Below are 17,170 nucleotides of genomic sequence, written 5' to 3'. Positions count from 1 at the left end.
CAATTGTCTTCTAATCCGTCACCGTTCTGACTTGTCAGCAGAGAGATCCGTTGTCAGTCTCGATCCCACATCTGTCGCATCGCTACATCGTGTGAGGCTTCAAGCCAAGTTTTGGGCCTAGTTCATATATTATTCTACAGGCAGAGAAGAAGAGCCTCTTCAAGGCCTGTTCCAGATAGTCAGAAGAATGTCTTCATCGAGACGGCCACCAAAAGGTCATTTACTGCCTGCACCCGGACCACAATATGGAGGGATGCCCCATTTGCCTGTTTTTCTCCTCTAAAACGAGGAAGGATCGCCATCAGAGAGTGTTCTTGCGGCTAGAGGAAGGTAAGGTCTATGACCCGGCGTCTGTGTACAGTCATGCCTCTGCCAGGGCTGGCAGGCCCAAAGATCATACTTCCTCTGGCAAGGTCGACATCCTTTGAGGAGGCTTCTAAGGGGAAGGTACCTAAAAAGACAAAGTCATTGAACACACCGACTTCCTCGTCAATGAGCACCGTGGCGACTCAGTCATCTGGATCGGTGACGGGCATGAAGGGAACCGCGTCTTAAGAGGGCTGGTAATCTTCCACTCCATAACCATCAACCCCATCGACAAAACATTGTTCATCGTTAGCGTCATCGTCGATGACCCCGAAGGCTTTCTCACCGGCAACAACAAGACCAAAATTGTCATCATCGTCGATGAAGACAGTGTCAACGACATCGTCCATGACTCTGTCTGCCAGGCCAGCAGCACCGATTTTTGTCATGTCCACAGGCTCGGCTCGTCGACAACAGCAGGCACCGTCTCAATGGTCACAGTGGCTATCGCATGGGTTGCATTGCCTACACAGCCTCCGTCAACCCTGGCTGGGTCTGTTCCATCCACACTGCCTTCTCCAGGTGCGCCTTCCAGCATAGAGGGGGAGCCACCTTCCGTCTTCTCTTTTCTACCGAAGCCCTCAAGGACCCGTCAGCTGCATGCCGCATCGCCTGCGAGGCCAGCCAAGGATGTGTCACCAGTCCTTGTCTCCACTCCTACCATCCTGTCAAAAGAGGAAAAGGAGGGAGAGGAGGAAGAAGTCTTTGAAGAAGTTGGCTCACACCCTATGGAGGGTGGTGTTGGCCTGTTTCCATACCCGGCCCAGTGGCCTGCATAGCCTCTTCAGCCTGCCGCCCTACAAGCCACTGACCACATGCTCCAATCTTGATGCCTCCGAGAGATCCATTGCCAAGAGATGTTTCTTTGGACATTTTGTGGCAGTCATTGGCAAAAGTACTGGCAATATTACCAATACCGGTAGCACTTGGGACTGTTTGTTAGCTAGTTAAGTGGTCACTCCCATGGCCCAAAACCATAAGCACCCACTGTTAGTAGGCTGTGCACCACGAGCATAAGAAACGATTTTTGAAAAAAAAAAAAATATATATATATATATATATATTTCTGAGGCTTGTGGAATCTGCTTAGATCACATGCTGTGCATAGGCCGACATCTAGTGGAAGCTGCAGAGTATTACAGTTTGTTTTTCGAAATTCAAAAAGGGGCGTTGAACTAGGGTGTGCCAGTAATACTATCCCTATTGTGACTTTCCGTATACCCATGATCCCTCACACGTGTAGGACCCTCAGATTGTTTCTTTCCGCCATACTAGTCGGACGAATGTTGCGGAGTTCTCTTGGCATTTGCCAATTATACCTAAATATTGTTAAAACTTTCCCTGTTATCTTCCATCCTACGCCGAAGATCAACGTCAGCGAAGATCGAGGGATCCAGCCGTCGAAATCTACACGACGGACCTTGGGCCTGGAAGGCCTCTGGCCTCGGCCTGAGCCTTGGAAGGCCTCTGGGCTCGGCCCTGTACAAGTAGGGAGAGTGGGGGGTGGTCATAACTTTCCCACATTTATTTCCTACATATACACAGCCCGCTGCCATATTTACACATATGGAGAGTACTCCTTTCAAATTCTGCCCTAAGTGTAACAGGAAGTTTCCCTGGGTAGATAAGCACAATACGTGCAATCTGTGTCTCCCACAAGACCATCCTGAGGCTACGTGTCGAGCTTGTAAGCTCTTCAAGCCAAAGACACTTAAGGACCGCTCGATGAAGCGCTGGGCCCACTACGCCAGGCATCTAGAGGCCATGGACGTCGAAGGGTGGTTCAGCGATGGCAGCAACGCCGCCGTATCGGACGGCGAGGGCAGAGGGGTGACTTCAGACATCCATGCGCAAGCCCCCGACCTCGGAGGACTGGTCAGTGGCCCAGTTATGGGGACAACACCCAGCGGCAGAAGCGCAACCCACACCACTTCCTCTAAACCCATCAGCCCCAGCCGTGACTCGACACGCGAGTCGAGTGATCGGCAACAAAAGGCACCGAGAGAGCGGTCCAACGATTCTGTGTCCTCTGGGCGTTCCCGTTCACGATTGCCACATGACAAAGACCAACCGTCCACAGTTGGAAAAGGTGCCGTACTCCCAATAGTTCCAGAGGCTTGATCGTCAGAAGACGATTGTGACCTCTATGCTCCCAAGCCAAAGCGCTTAGCGTCTACTCCTGAGATTCGGCGCCCTCCTTGTACTACCTCCGAATCTTGATGCAAAGCGTCAAAGACCACCTCCGAACCTCGACGTGAAGCTTCAAAACCCTCGGAGACCTCTAAAACCTCCGGAAAACATTTCTCTAGTCATGGGAATGGGATAAGCAACAAAAGAAACCTTCAGAACACCTTACGGAAAAACAGAAGGCTCCTCAGGATTTGAAATGGGTCACTGTTTTATTATCAAACTATAATTACATGGTGCTCTAAGGCAGAGTGATTTGTAAATGTCACACCAGAACAATGTGGCATGGCTCCTTGCAGAAGCATGGCCTATATTTAAATGATATTACTAATAGTGAAACTGACCATTGTCGGAGCACTGCATTAAAGCAAGTTCATTGCAGGAGGGTGTTTTATACTTTGTCAATCAAGGGTGTGTTAAACGGAGTAGTCTGCACAACTCTTGCATATATCTCAATACAGTAGCTATGAAAAGGCGATGGTCACATCATATCAATGACACAAATAGTCCAGTCTTTTTTTTGTACATGCTTTTGATACCGCAAATAATTACAATATGCACCCGGGGAAGGGTGATCAGCTAATCAGGTGGCTGGAACAGCGGGGAGAATACACATTCTCTGCCCGCTGTGCTGTTTCCAGCTACCCGAGGCCCTTCCCCAGGTGGCACCATCGTTTATTTTCTTTAATGTAAGCCGGAAATAGGGATGACATCACAAATAACATCACATATGACATCACTTAAGACATATCAGGTGCCATACATCAAATGGGAAATCAGTTAGGACACCACCTATATCTTCCGCAAGGACCTTTCTGGTAAGTACCAACCATGGGAAAACATTTGTCCCTGTATCTGAAGTCTTTTATGAAGAGCCAAAAACATTTGTCAAGCATTATTAACTACAGAAAGTTAGTCTTGCACTTAGCAATCCACAATTTCAGATGAAATACAGAGGGAGTCTGCAACTTTTGGATCGCTAGAGGTTTTACATTACAACTTCAACTAGCCCTTTCCAGCATACACAATGAGGAGGGATTATGGGAGTCCTGGTCCATAACGTAGTGAAATGCAGGCTTCAACCCCCGGCAATAAAACTGTTAGAACTGTTACCTGTTCAGTACATTAGTTACTCTACTCCTGACAACTTAGTGCCATGCAATAAGACTTTTTTTTCAAAATGATTGACCTATGTAGACCACCTGCTTTAGCCTTTGCCATTTGACATGGACAAGACCTACCTTTTGATTTGTTTTACTGACACTAAGTAGCCTGTCAGATGTAGATACATTGATTTTGGAAACTGTTCCTTTTCATGTTCGTTGTATTGTTTGGTGGGCTGGTGCGCTGCAAAGTCATAATTGTACTACCCAAATGTCTATTTTGCATAGGGAACTGTTTATAGAACAGCGTGATCAAGATATTAGAGCATCTGATCATGGTCAATTCGCTTTCAATAAAGAGTTACTCTGGTGTGTCAGAATACCATGGCTGTAAATGGACAGTATTTTTAAATGCAAACTCCAATCAAGCTTTGCACTTTAATCTGCACTTGTATGCCCAAACACGCCTTTTAAATGTTGTGCCTCTCTTACTTATACACATGATCTGCTCTACCAATTATGCCACTGATGATTTCATAAGTGATGTTATAAGTGATGTCATCAGTGATGTCGTCAGTGTACAATGGGGGCCTCATAGTTAAAGTGGCATAGCTTCCAGTACCTGCAGAATTGCAAGGGTTTGTCGCGATAAATCGTTACCTTAACTGTCTCTTAACTAAAAGGTTTTCACTGAATGTCTACGGTTTTGTTATGCTGTATCTCCTGACACTTGATATTCTGCCTTTTTTCTTTTACTAACACAACTGATGTTATATCCTTTGTTATCAATTTGCGTTCTTCAGCTACATAACATGGGCTTCATCAATTATTTCAGTTTTATGTTGTCCACTAGATAAGAATATATCACAAATGGTGTACTGCGACGAGACAGAGGGAGGCGGGGTCATGCAACAGATTACTAATGTAGTCTTGGGACAAGGAGGTGGTAGGGTGGGGGTAAAGGTAGGATTAATGATTGGATATTGGGACGAGGAATAGGGAGGTGGGGGAAGTTGGTGATTTTTAGGAGGAAGAGTGAGGTGTGGCTAGTGGGGTACTGATGAGGAAGAGTAAGGTGGGTAGTGTAGGAATGTGATGATGAAGTGTGGAGGAGGTCTGTGATGAGAAAGATTGAGGTGGGGTTAGTGGGGGACTGTGATGAGAAAGAGTAAGGTGGGGTTAGTGGGGAACTGTGGCTAGCAAGAGTGAGGTGAGGTAGTGGGGGACTGTGACAAGGAAGAGGAGGGTTGGAGTAATGGGAAACTGACAAGGTATAGTGAGGTGGGAGTAGTCGGGTACTGTGACAAAGAAGAGTGATCTGGTAGTAGTGGCGACTGTAACAAGGAAGAGGGAGGGAGGGGTAATGGGATACTGTGGTGAGGAAGGGTGAGGTAGTGGGGAGTTTGTGATGAGGAAGAGTGAGGTGGGGTAGCAGGGGACTGACGAAGAATGAGGTGGGGTAGCGGGGGAATGTGATGAGGAAGAGGGATCTGGGAGAAGGAGGGACTGTAACGAGGAAGAGGGAGGTAGTGGTAGTGGGATATTGTGGTGAGGAGAGTGAGGTGGGGTAGTGAGGGACTGACAAAGAAGAGTGAGGAGGGGGCAGCTGGGATCTGTGATAATGAGGTGTATGATGTGGTAGTGGGAGACTGATGCCGAAAGAGTGAGATTGGATAGGGGGGACTCTGTCAAGTAAAAGTGAGGGGGTAGCAGGGACTGTGACAAGGAAGTTTGGGGTGGAAGTAGTGGGGGATTGGGATAAGGAAGAATGGCATGGTGGTAGTGGGGAAATGTAATGAGAAAGAGTGAAGTGGGGGATTTGGGGACTATGACAAAAAGAGTGAGGTGGTGGTAGTGGGAGACTGTAATGAGGAAGAGTGAGGTGGAGTAGTGGCGGACTGTGACAAGGAAGAGTGAGGTGGGGTAGCAGGGGACTGTGACAAGGAAGAATGAGGTGGGGTGGTGGCGAAAGGTGACGGGGAAGAGTGAGGTGGGGATAGCGGAGGACTGTGAAGAGGATGAATGAAGTGGGGTAGCAGGGGACTGTAATGAGGAAGAGTGAGGTGGGGTAGTGGGAGACTTTGACAAGGGAAAGTGAGGTGGGAGTAATGGGGCTGTGATGAGGAAGAGTGATGTAGTAGTGGAGGACTGTGATATGGAAGGGTGAGGTGGGATACTGGGGACTGCAATGAGGAAGAATGAGGTGGTGAGGGACTGTGACGAGAATGAGTGAGGTGGGGTAGTGAGGACTGTGATGGGAAACAATTGGCAGGTGATGGGGAACTGTGACAAGAAAGAGTAAGGTGGAAGTTGTGGGGTACTGTGATGAGGAAGACTGAGGTGGGGGACTATGATGAAGAATAGTGAGGTGGCGGTAGCGGGTGACTGTGATGAGTAAGAGTGAGATGTGGTAGTGGGGGACTGTGTCCAGGCAGAGTGAGGTGGGGTAACGGAGACTGTGACGAGGAAGAGTGATGTGATGGAAGTGGGGAGCTAGGATGAGGACGAGTGAGGTGGGATACCAGGGGAAATTGAAGAAGAAGAGTGAGGTGGTTGTAGTGGGCGACTGTAATGGGGAAGAGTGAGGTGGGGGCATGGGAGATTGTGATGAGGAAGAGGTAGGTTGGGTAGTGGGGGAGTGTGATGAGTTAGAGCGGGGTGGGGATATTGAGAGATTGTCAAGAGGAAGAGTGAGATGCTGGTAGTGGAGGACTGTTGCAAGGAAGAGTGACGTGAGATAGTAGGGGTCTGTAACAAGAAAGAGTGAGTTGAGGTAGCGGGAGACAGTGATGAGGAAAAGTGAGGTGGTGGTAGTGGGTAACTGTGACAAGGAAGAGTGAGGTGAGGGTACTGGGTTACTGTGATAAGGAAGAGTGAGATGGGTTAGTCGGGACTGTGATGAGGAAGAGTGAGGTGGGAGTAGGTGGAGACTGTGAGGAGGAAAAGTGGTGTGTGGTAGTGCCTGACTGATGAGGAAGAGTGAGGCGGGGTAGTGGTAGACTGTGATGAGGAAGAGAGAGGTGGTGGTAGTGGGGTACTGTGACAAGGATTAGAGAGATGGAGGTGTTGGGAGGCTTTAATGAGGAAGAGTTATGTGGTGGTAGTGTGGGACTGTGACGATGAAGAGTGGTTGGGTAGTGAGGACTGTTGAGGAAGAGTTGTTGGGGGTGGTGGGAACTGTGATAAGGAAGAATGAGGTGGTGGAAGTGGTGGACTGTGACAAGGAAGAGTGAAGTGGGGCTGGTGAGGATTGTGATGATGGGGGACTGTGAAGAGGAAGAGTAAGGTGAGGGTAGTCATGGACTATGACGAGGTGTGAGTAGTGAGGGAATGTAACAAGGAAAAGTGAGGTGAGAGCAGTGGGGGAGTGTGACAAGGAAGAGTGAGGTGGGAGTAGTGGGAGAATGTGACTAGGAAGAGTGAGACAGGGTATCAGGGTCTGTGATGAGGAAGGGTGACGTGGTAGTCGTGGGGGACTGTGACAAGGAAGAGTGAGGTGGAAGTAGTGGGGGATTGGGATCAGGAAGAGTTACGTGGTGGTAATGGGGGAATGTGATGAGAAAGAGTCCAGCAATACATCATGGGAGATATAACTACCTTTTTGGGTACAGGGGCACCTCACTCCCTGCCAAATAAAAATAAAATGAATGGATTTACTCCAAACCAACAACAGATTTCCTTCAACCGCTTTGTGCCCAAGTTGTTTCTTAGTTGGCAAAGATCTGTCCAGCAGTTTGGGCTGTGAGTGTGAGCAAACATTTGACATTTTGCCTATGGGAAACCAATGCAAAAAGTGAAACACTCCCTTTTTGTGACTTTATAACTTTTGAATCGTAACATGGATTTGCACAAAATGTTCCAGTTTTGTCTGACCTGGGCCAGACATTTTCTTTGAAGAAGTTGTGCTGTTCTGTCCTATTGCTCAATGGATGATAGGTTTCACATTAACTATAGGAAGATTATGTGCATACATTCATATGTGTGTGTGTGTATACACGCACACAGACATATATATATATATATATATATTTATATATATATATATATATATATATATATATTTCTGAGGCTTGTGGAATCTGCTTAGGTCACATGCTGTGCATAGGCCGACATCTAGTGGAAGCTGCGGAGTATTACAGTTTGTTTTTTGAAACTCGAAAATGGGCATCGACCTAGGGCGTGCCAGTAATACTATCCCTAGGTTGACGTCCACTGTACCCATGATCCCTCACACTTGTAGGACCCTCAGATTGTTTTTTTCCGCCATACTTGTCAGAAGCATTGTTGCGGAGTTCCCTGGCTTTCAGCCAATTTGTCATAATTCATTTAAAATTCCCTGTTCTTTCAGTCCTACTTCGAGAGACACCGAAGACCGACGCCAGTCAGAAGAACAAACAACCATCGAGACTGCACAACAGACTTTGGGCCTCGGAGGGCCTCTGGCCTCGGCCTGGGCCTCTGAAGGCCTCTGGCCTCGGCCCTGCAAGTAAGGAGTGTGGGGGGTGGACATACTCACACTCGTTTTATTTCCTACATACACTCGCCCGCTGCCATAAGGTGACATATGGAGGGTATTCCATTTAAATTCTGCCCCAAGTGCAACCGCAGGTTCCCTTGGGTTGACAAGCATAACACCTTTAATTTCTGTTTGCCTAGGGATCACCCCGAAGCTAACTGCAGAGCGTGTAAGCCCTTTAAGGCTAAAACACTAAAGTACCGCTCCACTAAATGTTGGGCCCATTACGCCAGGCAGCTCGAGGCCATGGAGGCGGTGGGTTCCTTCAGTGATGGCAGAAACACTGCCGTATCAGACAACAAGGGCACAGGGGCGTCGTTAGACACCCAAGCGCGAGTCCCCGGCCTCAGAGGATTGTCCGGCGGGGCAGTTATGGGGACCACACCCGGCGACATGGGCGCTACCCACACTACTGCACCTAATCACACTAATCCCAGCCGAGACTCGACACGCGTGTCGAGAGCTCGGAACAAAGAGGCACAGAGAGAGCGGTCCACAGAATCAGTGTCCTCTGGGCATTCCAGGTCGAGATCGCCTCAGGACACACGGCAACCGTCCACGATTGCCAAGGGTGCCTCGTCCCCAAAGTCACGGAGGTATGGTCGTCAGAAGACAAATCCGACCTCCACCCCCAAGCAGCACGCTTAAAGTCGGCTCCGGCAGCCCTTTTCCACGTCTGCCTCTGGGTCTCGACGCACACACAGCACCTAGCCAACATGCCCCTGAATCTCGGCGCCAGGCATCGAAAGATCCAGAAAAGGCTAAACCTTCAGGGAAACACTCCTCTACTCATGGTAAAGGGGACAAACAGCCGAAAAAGTCTTCAGAGACAACATCTGCACCCCAGGTCCAGAAGGACAAACATAAATCTTCAGATAAAGACAAATCTAAGACCCCTGACCCTGTCACTAAACCTAAAGTTATCCCTCCCACTCTACAAGATATGGGAATAGGAGAGGAACCTCAGCAGGAGGTTGTCATCCCCAGTTCCAGGGAATGGAGCTCTGATGACATCGACAGGGTGATGAGAAGAATGTCTTCTTTGGCTCATTTCTATGAGAAAAACCCTGATTATTTTCTCAGCTATCAGAGTACCCCTGACAACTCTACTCGTTCAGGATCCAAAGACCCTCAGCCTCCTAGTGAGAGACCTCGTAATGAAACTCCAGCTCAGGGCCTGATTTCAGACCCATTCTCTATTCTACCTTACCACCAGTATGCTGAAGATCCAGACATACAAATGCTGGATGACGAAGCAGGGGTCGATTATTACAGAGACGACGAGGACCAGGATGAGGAGGAGGAAGACGAGGCAGAGGCCTATAATCTAGACTCACCTGTTTCCAAAGAACCCCCTTTTGACTGACTCACCTGTGGATAATCAGCCTCTACTAAATGAGGTCTTAGCTAGAGCTGCAGAACACTTTCTTATAGACACTCAAGGGGCTCAAGAAGAGAAAGACTTTGCAGAAGAGATCATGGGGGATAAGAAACCCATTGCCCAAGCCATACCAATTCTGAAGTCCATCCAACGCAGAATTAACCCTTCCCTCCTCACCCCTAATCTCACCAGGGCGGTGAACCCCAGAATTGAAAAGTTGTTCAGGGCCTCCCAGTCCGACCCACTTTACATAAGGGGTCAACTTAAGCCCGACTCATTGGTAGTTACTACCATCAGGAAAAGAGCGGGGACACCTCTAGCATCATCTGAAGCTCCCCCAGACAAGGAGAGCAAGAGGATATATGGCCTAGGAAGGAACGTGGCCTCCACTTCCGCTTACCAGGCAAGAATCGCAAATACCACCACTCTGCTGGCAAGTTATAATTGTCACCAATGGGAGGAGGTAGCTGCCCTCATTGCCTCCGCACCAGAACCACTAAAGGGCCAGTTAGCCCAGATTGCGTCGGAGGGAAGATCGGTGTCCGGGTGCATTCTAAAGGCGACCTTTGACGCTGCAGATAATGCAGGCCAGCTCATCGCAGAGAGCACTGTCATCAAGAGACATGCTTGGCTCAGACAGTGAGGGTTCAAACCCAAGACCCAACCTACTCTCATCGACATGCCGGTGGAACCAAATGTCTTGTTTGGCAAAGCGGTAGAGGAAGCCCTCAAAACTGCCAAGGAGGAAAACGATACCCTTAGGTCCCTGGGACAATTGACTAACAAACCCATGAACCAAAGAGGGAATAATAATTTTTGTCGCTCACGTGGCCAAAATTCCCAGAGAGGTTCTAATTACTCACAGGGGCAAGGTACATCATGGGGTGGCAACCAACAAACTACCCAAAGTTACCCCAGAGGTAACAAAAGGTAGAGGGTTAGGCAGCCCAGGTAGAGGCGGTACGCCTCCCAGAAACAGTGACGCTCCGCTCAGGCTCCCTTCCCATGCATCCCCAGTAGGGGGGGCGCATTTCCACCTTCATCCAGGCATGGGAAGGGATCACCTCAGACAGATAGGTGCTGTCCACAGTGTCCGCGGGATACTGCAACGAACTGCTGGAGCGCCCCCGCAATCACCCACCAAGACAAAAAATAAACTCCCTGGACCATCAAAGGATCCTCCTCCAGGAAATCGTCAATCTTCTCACAAAGAACGTGATAGAACTCGTCGCCGGGCAACCAGGTGAACAAGGGTATTTATTCAAATTACTTCCTTGTGCCAAAAAAAGATCTGACAATGCGCACAGTATTAGACTTATGCCCTGCAAACAAGTATGTCAAGCCCCAAAAATTTCGCATGACTACTCTCCAAGAGGTAATCCCCCTCCTAAAAAGAGGAGATTACATGGCAACTTTGGACATGAAAGATGCCCATTGTCATATTTCCATGTTCCCTTGCACTTCAAGGTGGACAGTCAGCACTACCAGTTCAAGGTGCTGCCCTTCGGTATAGCCTCGGCTCCAAGGGTATTCACCAAGGTACTGGCAGTGGTGGCGGCACACCTGCGCAGGGAAGCAATCCCAGTGTACCCTTACCTGGACGACTGACTCATCATGGGGGAGACCCCAGTAATTTGCAGATCCAACATCCAAAGAACGATCAACCTCCTCTTGGAATTGGGTTTCTCAATCAATGAGAAAAAATCAAGTCTGGTGCCAAGCACCTCCAAACAGTTCCTAGGTGCTGTCCTAAACACTCAGGAGGGGTTGGCCTTTCCATCAGAGGAAAGAATTCGGAGTCTACTACTGCAAATTCCTCAATATCAGCCCGGTCGCCAGATAAGGGTGCGCAAAGCGATGTGTTTGCTAGGCATGATGGCGTCATGTATTTACCTGGTTCCCCACGCACGCCTGTGCATGCGACCCATGCAGGAATGGTTGGCAAAAGAGTGGTCTCGGGCAAGCGGTCAGTGGGAAGATCTAGTGGTCATTCGCCAACACTTGTAAAGAGTCTTTGCTGGTGAACAAGAGAGAACCTATCAAAGGGGAAACCCTTTTCCGATCCAGAGGTACAGGCCGTAGTCACTACAGACATGTCCCTGTCGGGGTGGGGAGCACACCTCCTCCACCACACAGCTCAGGGTCTCTGGTCTCACACAGTGGCCAAGAATCACATCAATCTACTACAGCTTCTGGCAGTCTTCAGGGCGCTTCGAGCATTCGAACCCCACCTGTTGAACCTGTCAGTGCAGGTTTTAACAGACAGCACAACAGCAATGTTTTACATAAACAAACAAGTGGGCACTCGTTCGCCAAATCTGTCCAGGCCTGCCCAGAAAATTTGGACATGGGCACTCAGATGGAACATTTACCTGTCATCTCAACATGTTCCAGGGGATCTCAATTCACTAGCAGACGCTTTGAGCAGAGATCCCCTCCCAGAAGAACACAAATGATGTCTATATGGAGAAGTCGCAGAAGACCTCTTCTCACAGTGGTGTTTCCCCACTATAAACCTATTCACCACAAGCGAAAACAGAAAATGTTCAGGATTTGCATCCAGGTTCCCCCAACCAGGCTCCAAGGGGAACGCCCTGTGGATGAACTGGTCAGGGATGTTTGCCTATGCTTTTCCACCAACGCCTCTCATGAGGAAGGTGGTCAACAAGATGCACAGGGAATCGGTGACGCTCATCCTAGTTGCTCCCATGTGGGCGAGGCAACTGTGGTTCCCACACCTGCGCAGACTGGCAGTGTGCGAGCCCATCAGACTCCCGTGCTGGCACAACCTACTATCCCAGCACCAAGGACAAACAGTGCATCCTCAACCCAGCTCAATGAACTTGGTAGCATGGCTCCTGAAGTCATAGAGTTTGGACATCTCAACCTATCACAGAAATGCATGGATATCCTAAAGGAATCTAGGAAACATAACACAAGACACTGTTACTTTGATAAATGGAAGAGATTCATTATTTGGTGCCAGAATAAACATGTCAACGCGGTTGATTGTACTCCTTCCAATATTGTCACCTACATACTCCACCTGCTGGACGCAGGGTTGGTATTTAATTCACTCAAGGTACACCTAGCGGCGCTGTCAGCCTACACCACCTCCCATAACAAGGTGTCATGGTGGAAAGTACCAGTGGTTAAAGCATTTATGGAAGGGGTAAAGAGACTCAACCCTCCAATTTCGAACCCACCTCCACCTTAATGTGGTGCTTGCTAAACTCATGGGCCCCCTCCTTTGAACCCATGCATAAGGCTAGTCTCAACCACCTGACCTATAATACTGCCTTCTTAGTAGCCATTACATCCATAAGAGGGGTCAGTGAAATTCAGGCTCTGGCAGTGCAGGATCCTTTCTTTACTGTTCATAAGGATAAACTGGTTCTAAGTACTCACCCTAGGTTCTCACCTAAGCTCATTTCTAAATTCCACGTTAACCAGTCCATTGAGCTACCGGCCTACTTCCAGGAACCCAAAAGCTCTGCTGAGGTGAAACTACACACACTAGATGTGCGAAGAGCGGTCCTCTACTATATAGACAAGACCAGACCACTAAGAAAGACAGACCAACTGTTTGTCTCCGTAGCTACAGGCAGAGAAGGAGATCGCATCTCGAAGTGGATAGTCAAATGTATCCAGCTGTGTTACTCCCTTTCTGTAAAAAACTCTGCCTTTTACGCCAAGAGCCCACTCTACAAGAGGCACTGGGGCCACTCTGGCTTTCATTGCAAATGTACCCCTTGACACCATTTGCAAAGCAGCTACATGGAGCTCTATTCACACTTTTACTCAGCACTACTGCATCGACACTCATTCCAAGACAGATACTCAAGTGGGACAAGCAGTTCTAAGATACCTGTTCGCTCATGACCCTTCTCACATCCCACCTCCTTCTTCTAACAATGCTCGCTAATCTATGCACAGCATGTGATCTAAGCAGATTCCACAAGCCTCAGAAGGGATACATTACTCACCGTAATCGTATTTCTGATGCTTGTATCTGCTTAGATTCACATGCGCCCGCCCTTCCTCCCCTCTGAGAGAAGGCACATGGATGCTTGTACTCTTATCTATCTATTTATCTGCTTGGATAATCTGTACTCACGCTACTCCTCATGCTACCTCATGTCAGAAAAAATACAATCTGAGGGTCCTACACGCGTGAGGGATCATGGGTACAGTGGACGTCACACTAGGGATAGTATTACTGGCATGCTCTAGGTTGATGCACATTTTTGAGTTTCGAAAAACAAACTGTAATACTCCGCAGCTTCCACTAGATGTCGGCCTATGCACAGCATGTGAATCTAAGCAGATACAAGCATCAGAAATACGATTACGGTGAGTAATGTATCCCATAAATTTATATACAAACTCACACACACGCTAAGATTACGATTAGAAATGGGTAACTGTTTTATTATTGACCTATAATGGCATGGATCTAATTACATGGTGCCTGCAGGCAGAGTCATTTGTAAATGTCACACCAGAAGAATTTGGCATGACTTCATTGCAGAAGCGTTGGTGATATTTAATTGATATTACCAACAGTGAAACTGACCATTGACAAAGCACTCCATCAAAGCAAATACATCACAGCGGGGTGTTTTGAGCTTTGTCAATCAAGGAGTGTGATTAGGTGAACAGTCAGCACAAGCCTTGCATATATCTGAATACAGTAGCTATGAAAAGGCAATGGCCCCATCATATCAGTGACATAGTCAATTTTATTTACTTGTTTTTTGATGCCACATATAACTGTTTATTTTTATTTTACTCCAAGTCATCTGAGAGCCTAAATGAAGCAAACTTAGTTTGGAAGCAGGAAAGCTACCCCATGGTCTGTGCCGCTCGGTAGTACAATGATCTGTAATAGTGATTTGTATTTTGTTCTGAAAATAGGCATGGAATGAAAGCGTAGCATACACGTTAGACTACAGTTGTCTGTCTCAGAATAACCAGATGAAGTAGAATGCTTTCCTTTTCACTGTTTCCTAGCCCAGCTGTTTAGTGTTGGGTGGGATTGAGCGGTGTGAAGAGTGCATTTTACTTCCATCCCAGAATAGGACCAATTAGTGTGGCACCTGTGTGTAACAGAACTTTGTGGGAAAGGGCAAGTGTTCAAGGGTATCTTTAAGTCTCTGACTTTAGCTTACCATTCTTAACGTACTGCTTTTCTTGTTTCCTTCTAGATGATGTTCCCATACGGACCTGGTTTCCCAAGGAAAACCTCTTCAGCTTTCAGACTGCTACCACAACTATGCAAGCGTGAGTTCTTCTAACCAATCCTTAAAGGGCCTCTTTAGTGAAGAATGCCTTAAACCCAAATTACTCCTCAGACATCATAACATAATAAACAAACATTCTGGAATCAGGTTCTATGTGCAAATGCCGGTGGTAAAACACTGCCATTTCCCTTTTGTTTTTATACAGGACATTCTGCTATACCTCTCCTGACCCTACACCCCCGAGTCTATTTCCCTGCCTCTTCCCTCCCTTCCCCGGTATAGGTGTAAACGAGAATGCTGCAGCCATATTCTTTACCACCTGCATTCTAATGCTGGCATAGGGAGTCTGAGCACCGGAATGTTTACAGTTGGAGATAGTTCATGATGAAGTCATTAGCAAAGAGAACTGCAATTGTTTCTTGTCTCTCAATAGCCCCTTTAATGGCTGTGTTAGGTGTGGCCCACCGATGGCCTTGGGCTCTCTCAAGAAACGATCATGTTGGGCATAAGCTATGGTGGCAGACTAGTTGAAATAGGGATATTGCTCTTGTATGTCGCATACAGACTCAGAGGGCACTCTCTTTGGCCTTGCTAGACTACCTTTAGGTGACAGAGGCTGTTCTCAAAAACCATTAAGTGAAAGTAAGATGGCGACTGTACATGATAGAACAAAATTGTCATGGGGTGTTCTGAAAATGTGGGAGACCACCTCTTTCAATGGCTCAGCTATCCCTTTTGAGGTGGATGTCTCATCTCTTTCATTGGCAGACAGTGCATTCTTGAAATTGATCACGTAGAGCAGCCGCAGCTGTCACCACCTCTCTTGAGACCACTTTTCATTTTATGAGACATTAGATCATGCATCTGGTCCCAGAAGAGCGCGCTGGCACAGTTCTGGAAACAATCACAAACGCCAGTAGTGCATGCATAGGACAATAATCAGACCAGCCTATTTAGTATGCGTTGTTAGCACTTCTCGTTTAATGTAGATACTATTTTTAAGGGCATAATTCCTGAAAAAAAAACATATTTCCTGGGCATTTCAGCGGTACATGTTCTATACAAAGCATTCCCTTTAAAATAGCTCATGCGATTTAAATCATTCCGAAAGCTTTCTTTATGGAGCAGGTACATACATTCCTTCAGCCAGATTAAATTAAAGGACCAGTAAAGTGAAGTAAACCTAGTGTTGTGCTGTGGTAGTGGAATAGTAAATGCCATTTGTTGTGGATGTTTGCATTAATCTGTGTAGGTGATCGCTGAGGATTGGTAGATTCTCACTTGTGTAGTGATGAAACCGTGCTTGGGGAGGTGTTTCAATGTTCATTGCACCTGGTTTGAGCAGGTCACTTTTTCTCCAAACTGCCATCGATTAGCTTGTAGAAACAGGTGTGACGGTCGTGGTTCGCCTGTGCAGCCATCTATATTTAGCAACATGATCAGCATATTGTAGATTCTTGGGGAATGTGGCAGACATGGACTCCTCAGTGGAAAAACTGTACATGTTCTCACCTGAGTGAGACGGACTGTATAGCTGCAAAGCCCCTGTGTAAAATACTGACTTATCATCCACCCACCCCCATCTGTTGCACTAACGCTCACCCAACCACATGCCATATATGCCACATTCCCTCTGTTGTATCTCCACCCACCTTCCCAGGTCTATTATCACCCCACCCACCCACTGGGCTGTCATCCCCACCCATTAGTTTATGCAATGAATATTTTTAGAAATTGAGATACTTATCAGATTTGGGAGTTAGTTGGTAGGTTATACTCATGTTGCATTTTTTATATTCTTGGAAAATTATTCTGTTAGCGATGTGGTTTATGGTTGTTTTAAATGTATTTGAAGACTGCAATAAAAAATATATAGAAGGAACTTCCAATTGGTTAGTAGTAGACGACAACACTATAGAGGTTCAGGGTTCCTAAAAGGCAAGAACTCCCAACTGCTCAGGCAGTGATGGGGGATAGATTGATCAGAAGAAGCAGGATGCTAATGTTTATAAGTGTCACTTTAGCAATACCTACTAGAGGCAAATCTATTGGTAGGCATAGTAGTAGAGAGCAAATGTCTATTATTAAACATCTATCTTTATAACGTTTCCTTATTCCCTCCTTTTGCATGTTTTTGGCATTATGATTTGCTGAAAAGAGCACTTTATTTGTGTGCTGTAGTTTCAGTTGGGTGCCTCTGCTGTCAATTGAAAGACTCCCAGACATCCAAGGTTTAACTAAACATTATTTGTTTTACTCTACTTTTTTGTTTGAAGTGTATGCATGTTTTAAGTATGTTAACGATTATCACTTTTAATGGTGTGAACTGTATTGCTGTCCTCTGGGCATTCAGGACAGAAATACATATGACATG

General features: G+C 47.1%; 1 protein-coding gene across 3 annotated transcripts in view; it reads left to right on the top strand.

Moving 5' to 3' along the window:
* NSMF (NMDA receptor synaptonuclear signaling and neuronal migration factor) overlaps window positions 1–17,170 on the top strand; it is a 323,292-nt gene that overhangs the window by 124,049 nt on the left and 182,073 nt on the right. For all 3 annotated transcript variants that reach the window (XM_069609794.1, XM_069609796.1, XM_069609795.1), the window contains one exon: window positions 14,761–14,836. In XM_069609794.1, coding sequence (XP_069465895.1) covers window positions 14,761–14,836 — 76 coding nt within the window. The remainder of the gene's footprint in view (window positions 1–14,760; window positions 14,837–17,170) is intronic.

The sequence above is a fragment of the Ambystoma mexicanum genome, chromosome 8 (assembly GCF_040938575.1).
Source record: "Ambystoma mexicanum isolate Mex_15411 chromosome 8, UKY_AmexF1_1, whole genome shotgun sequence".
NCBI classification, from domain to species: Eukaryota; Metazoa; Chordata; class Amphibia; order Caudata; family Ambystomatidae; genus Ambystoma; species Ambystoma mexicanum.
The sequence above is the reverse complement of the archived record's forward strand: the minus strand, read 5'-3'. Positions and strand labels throughout refer to the sequence as shown.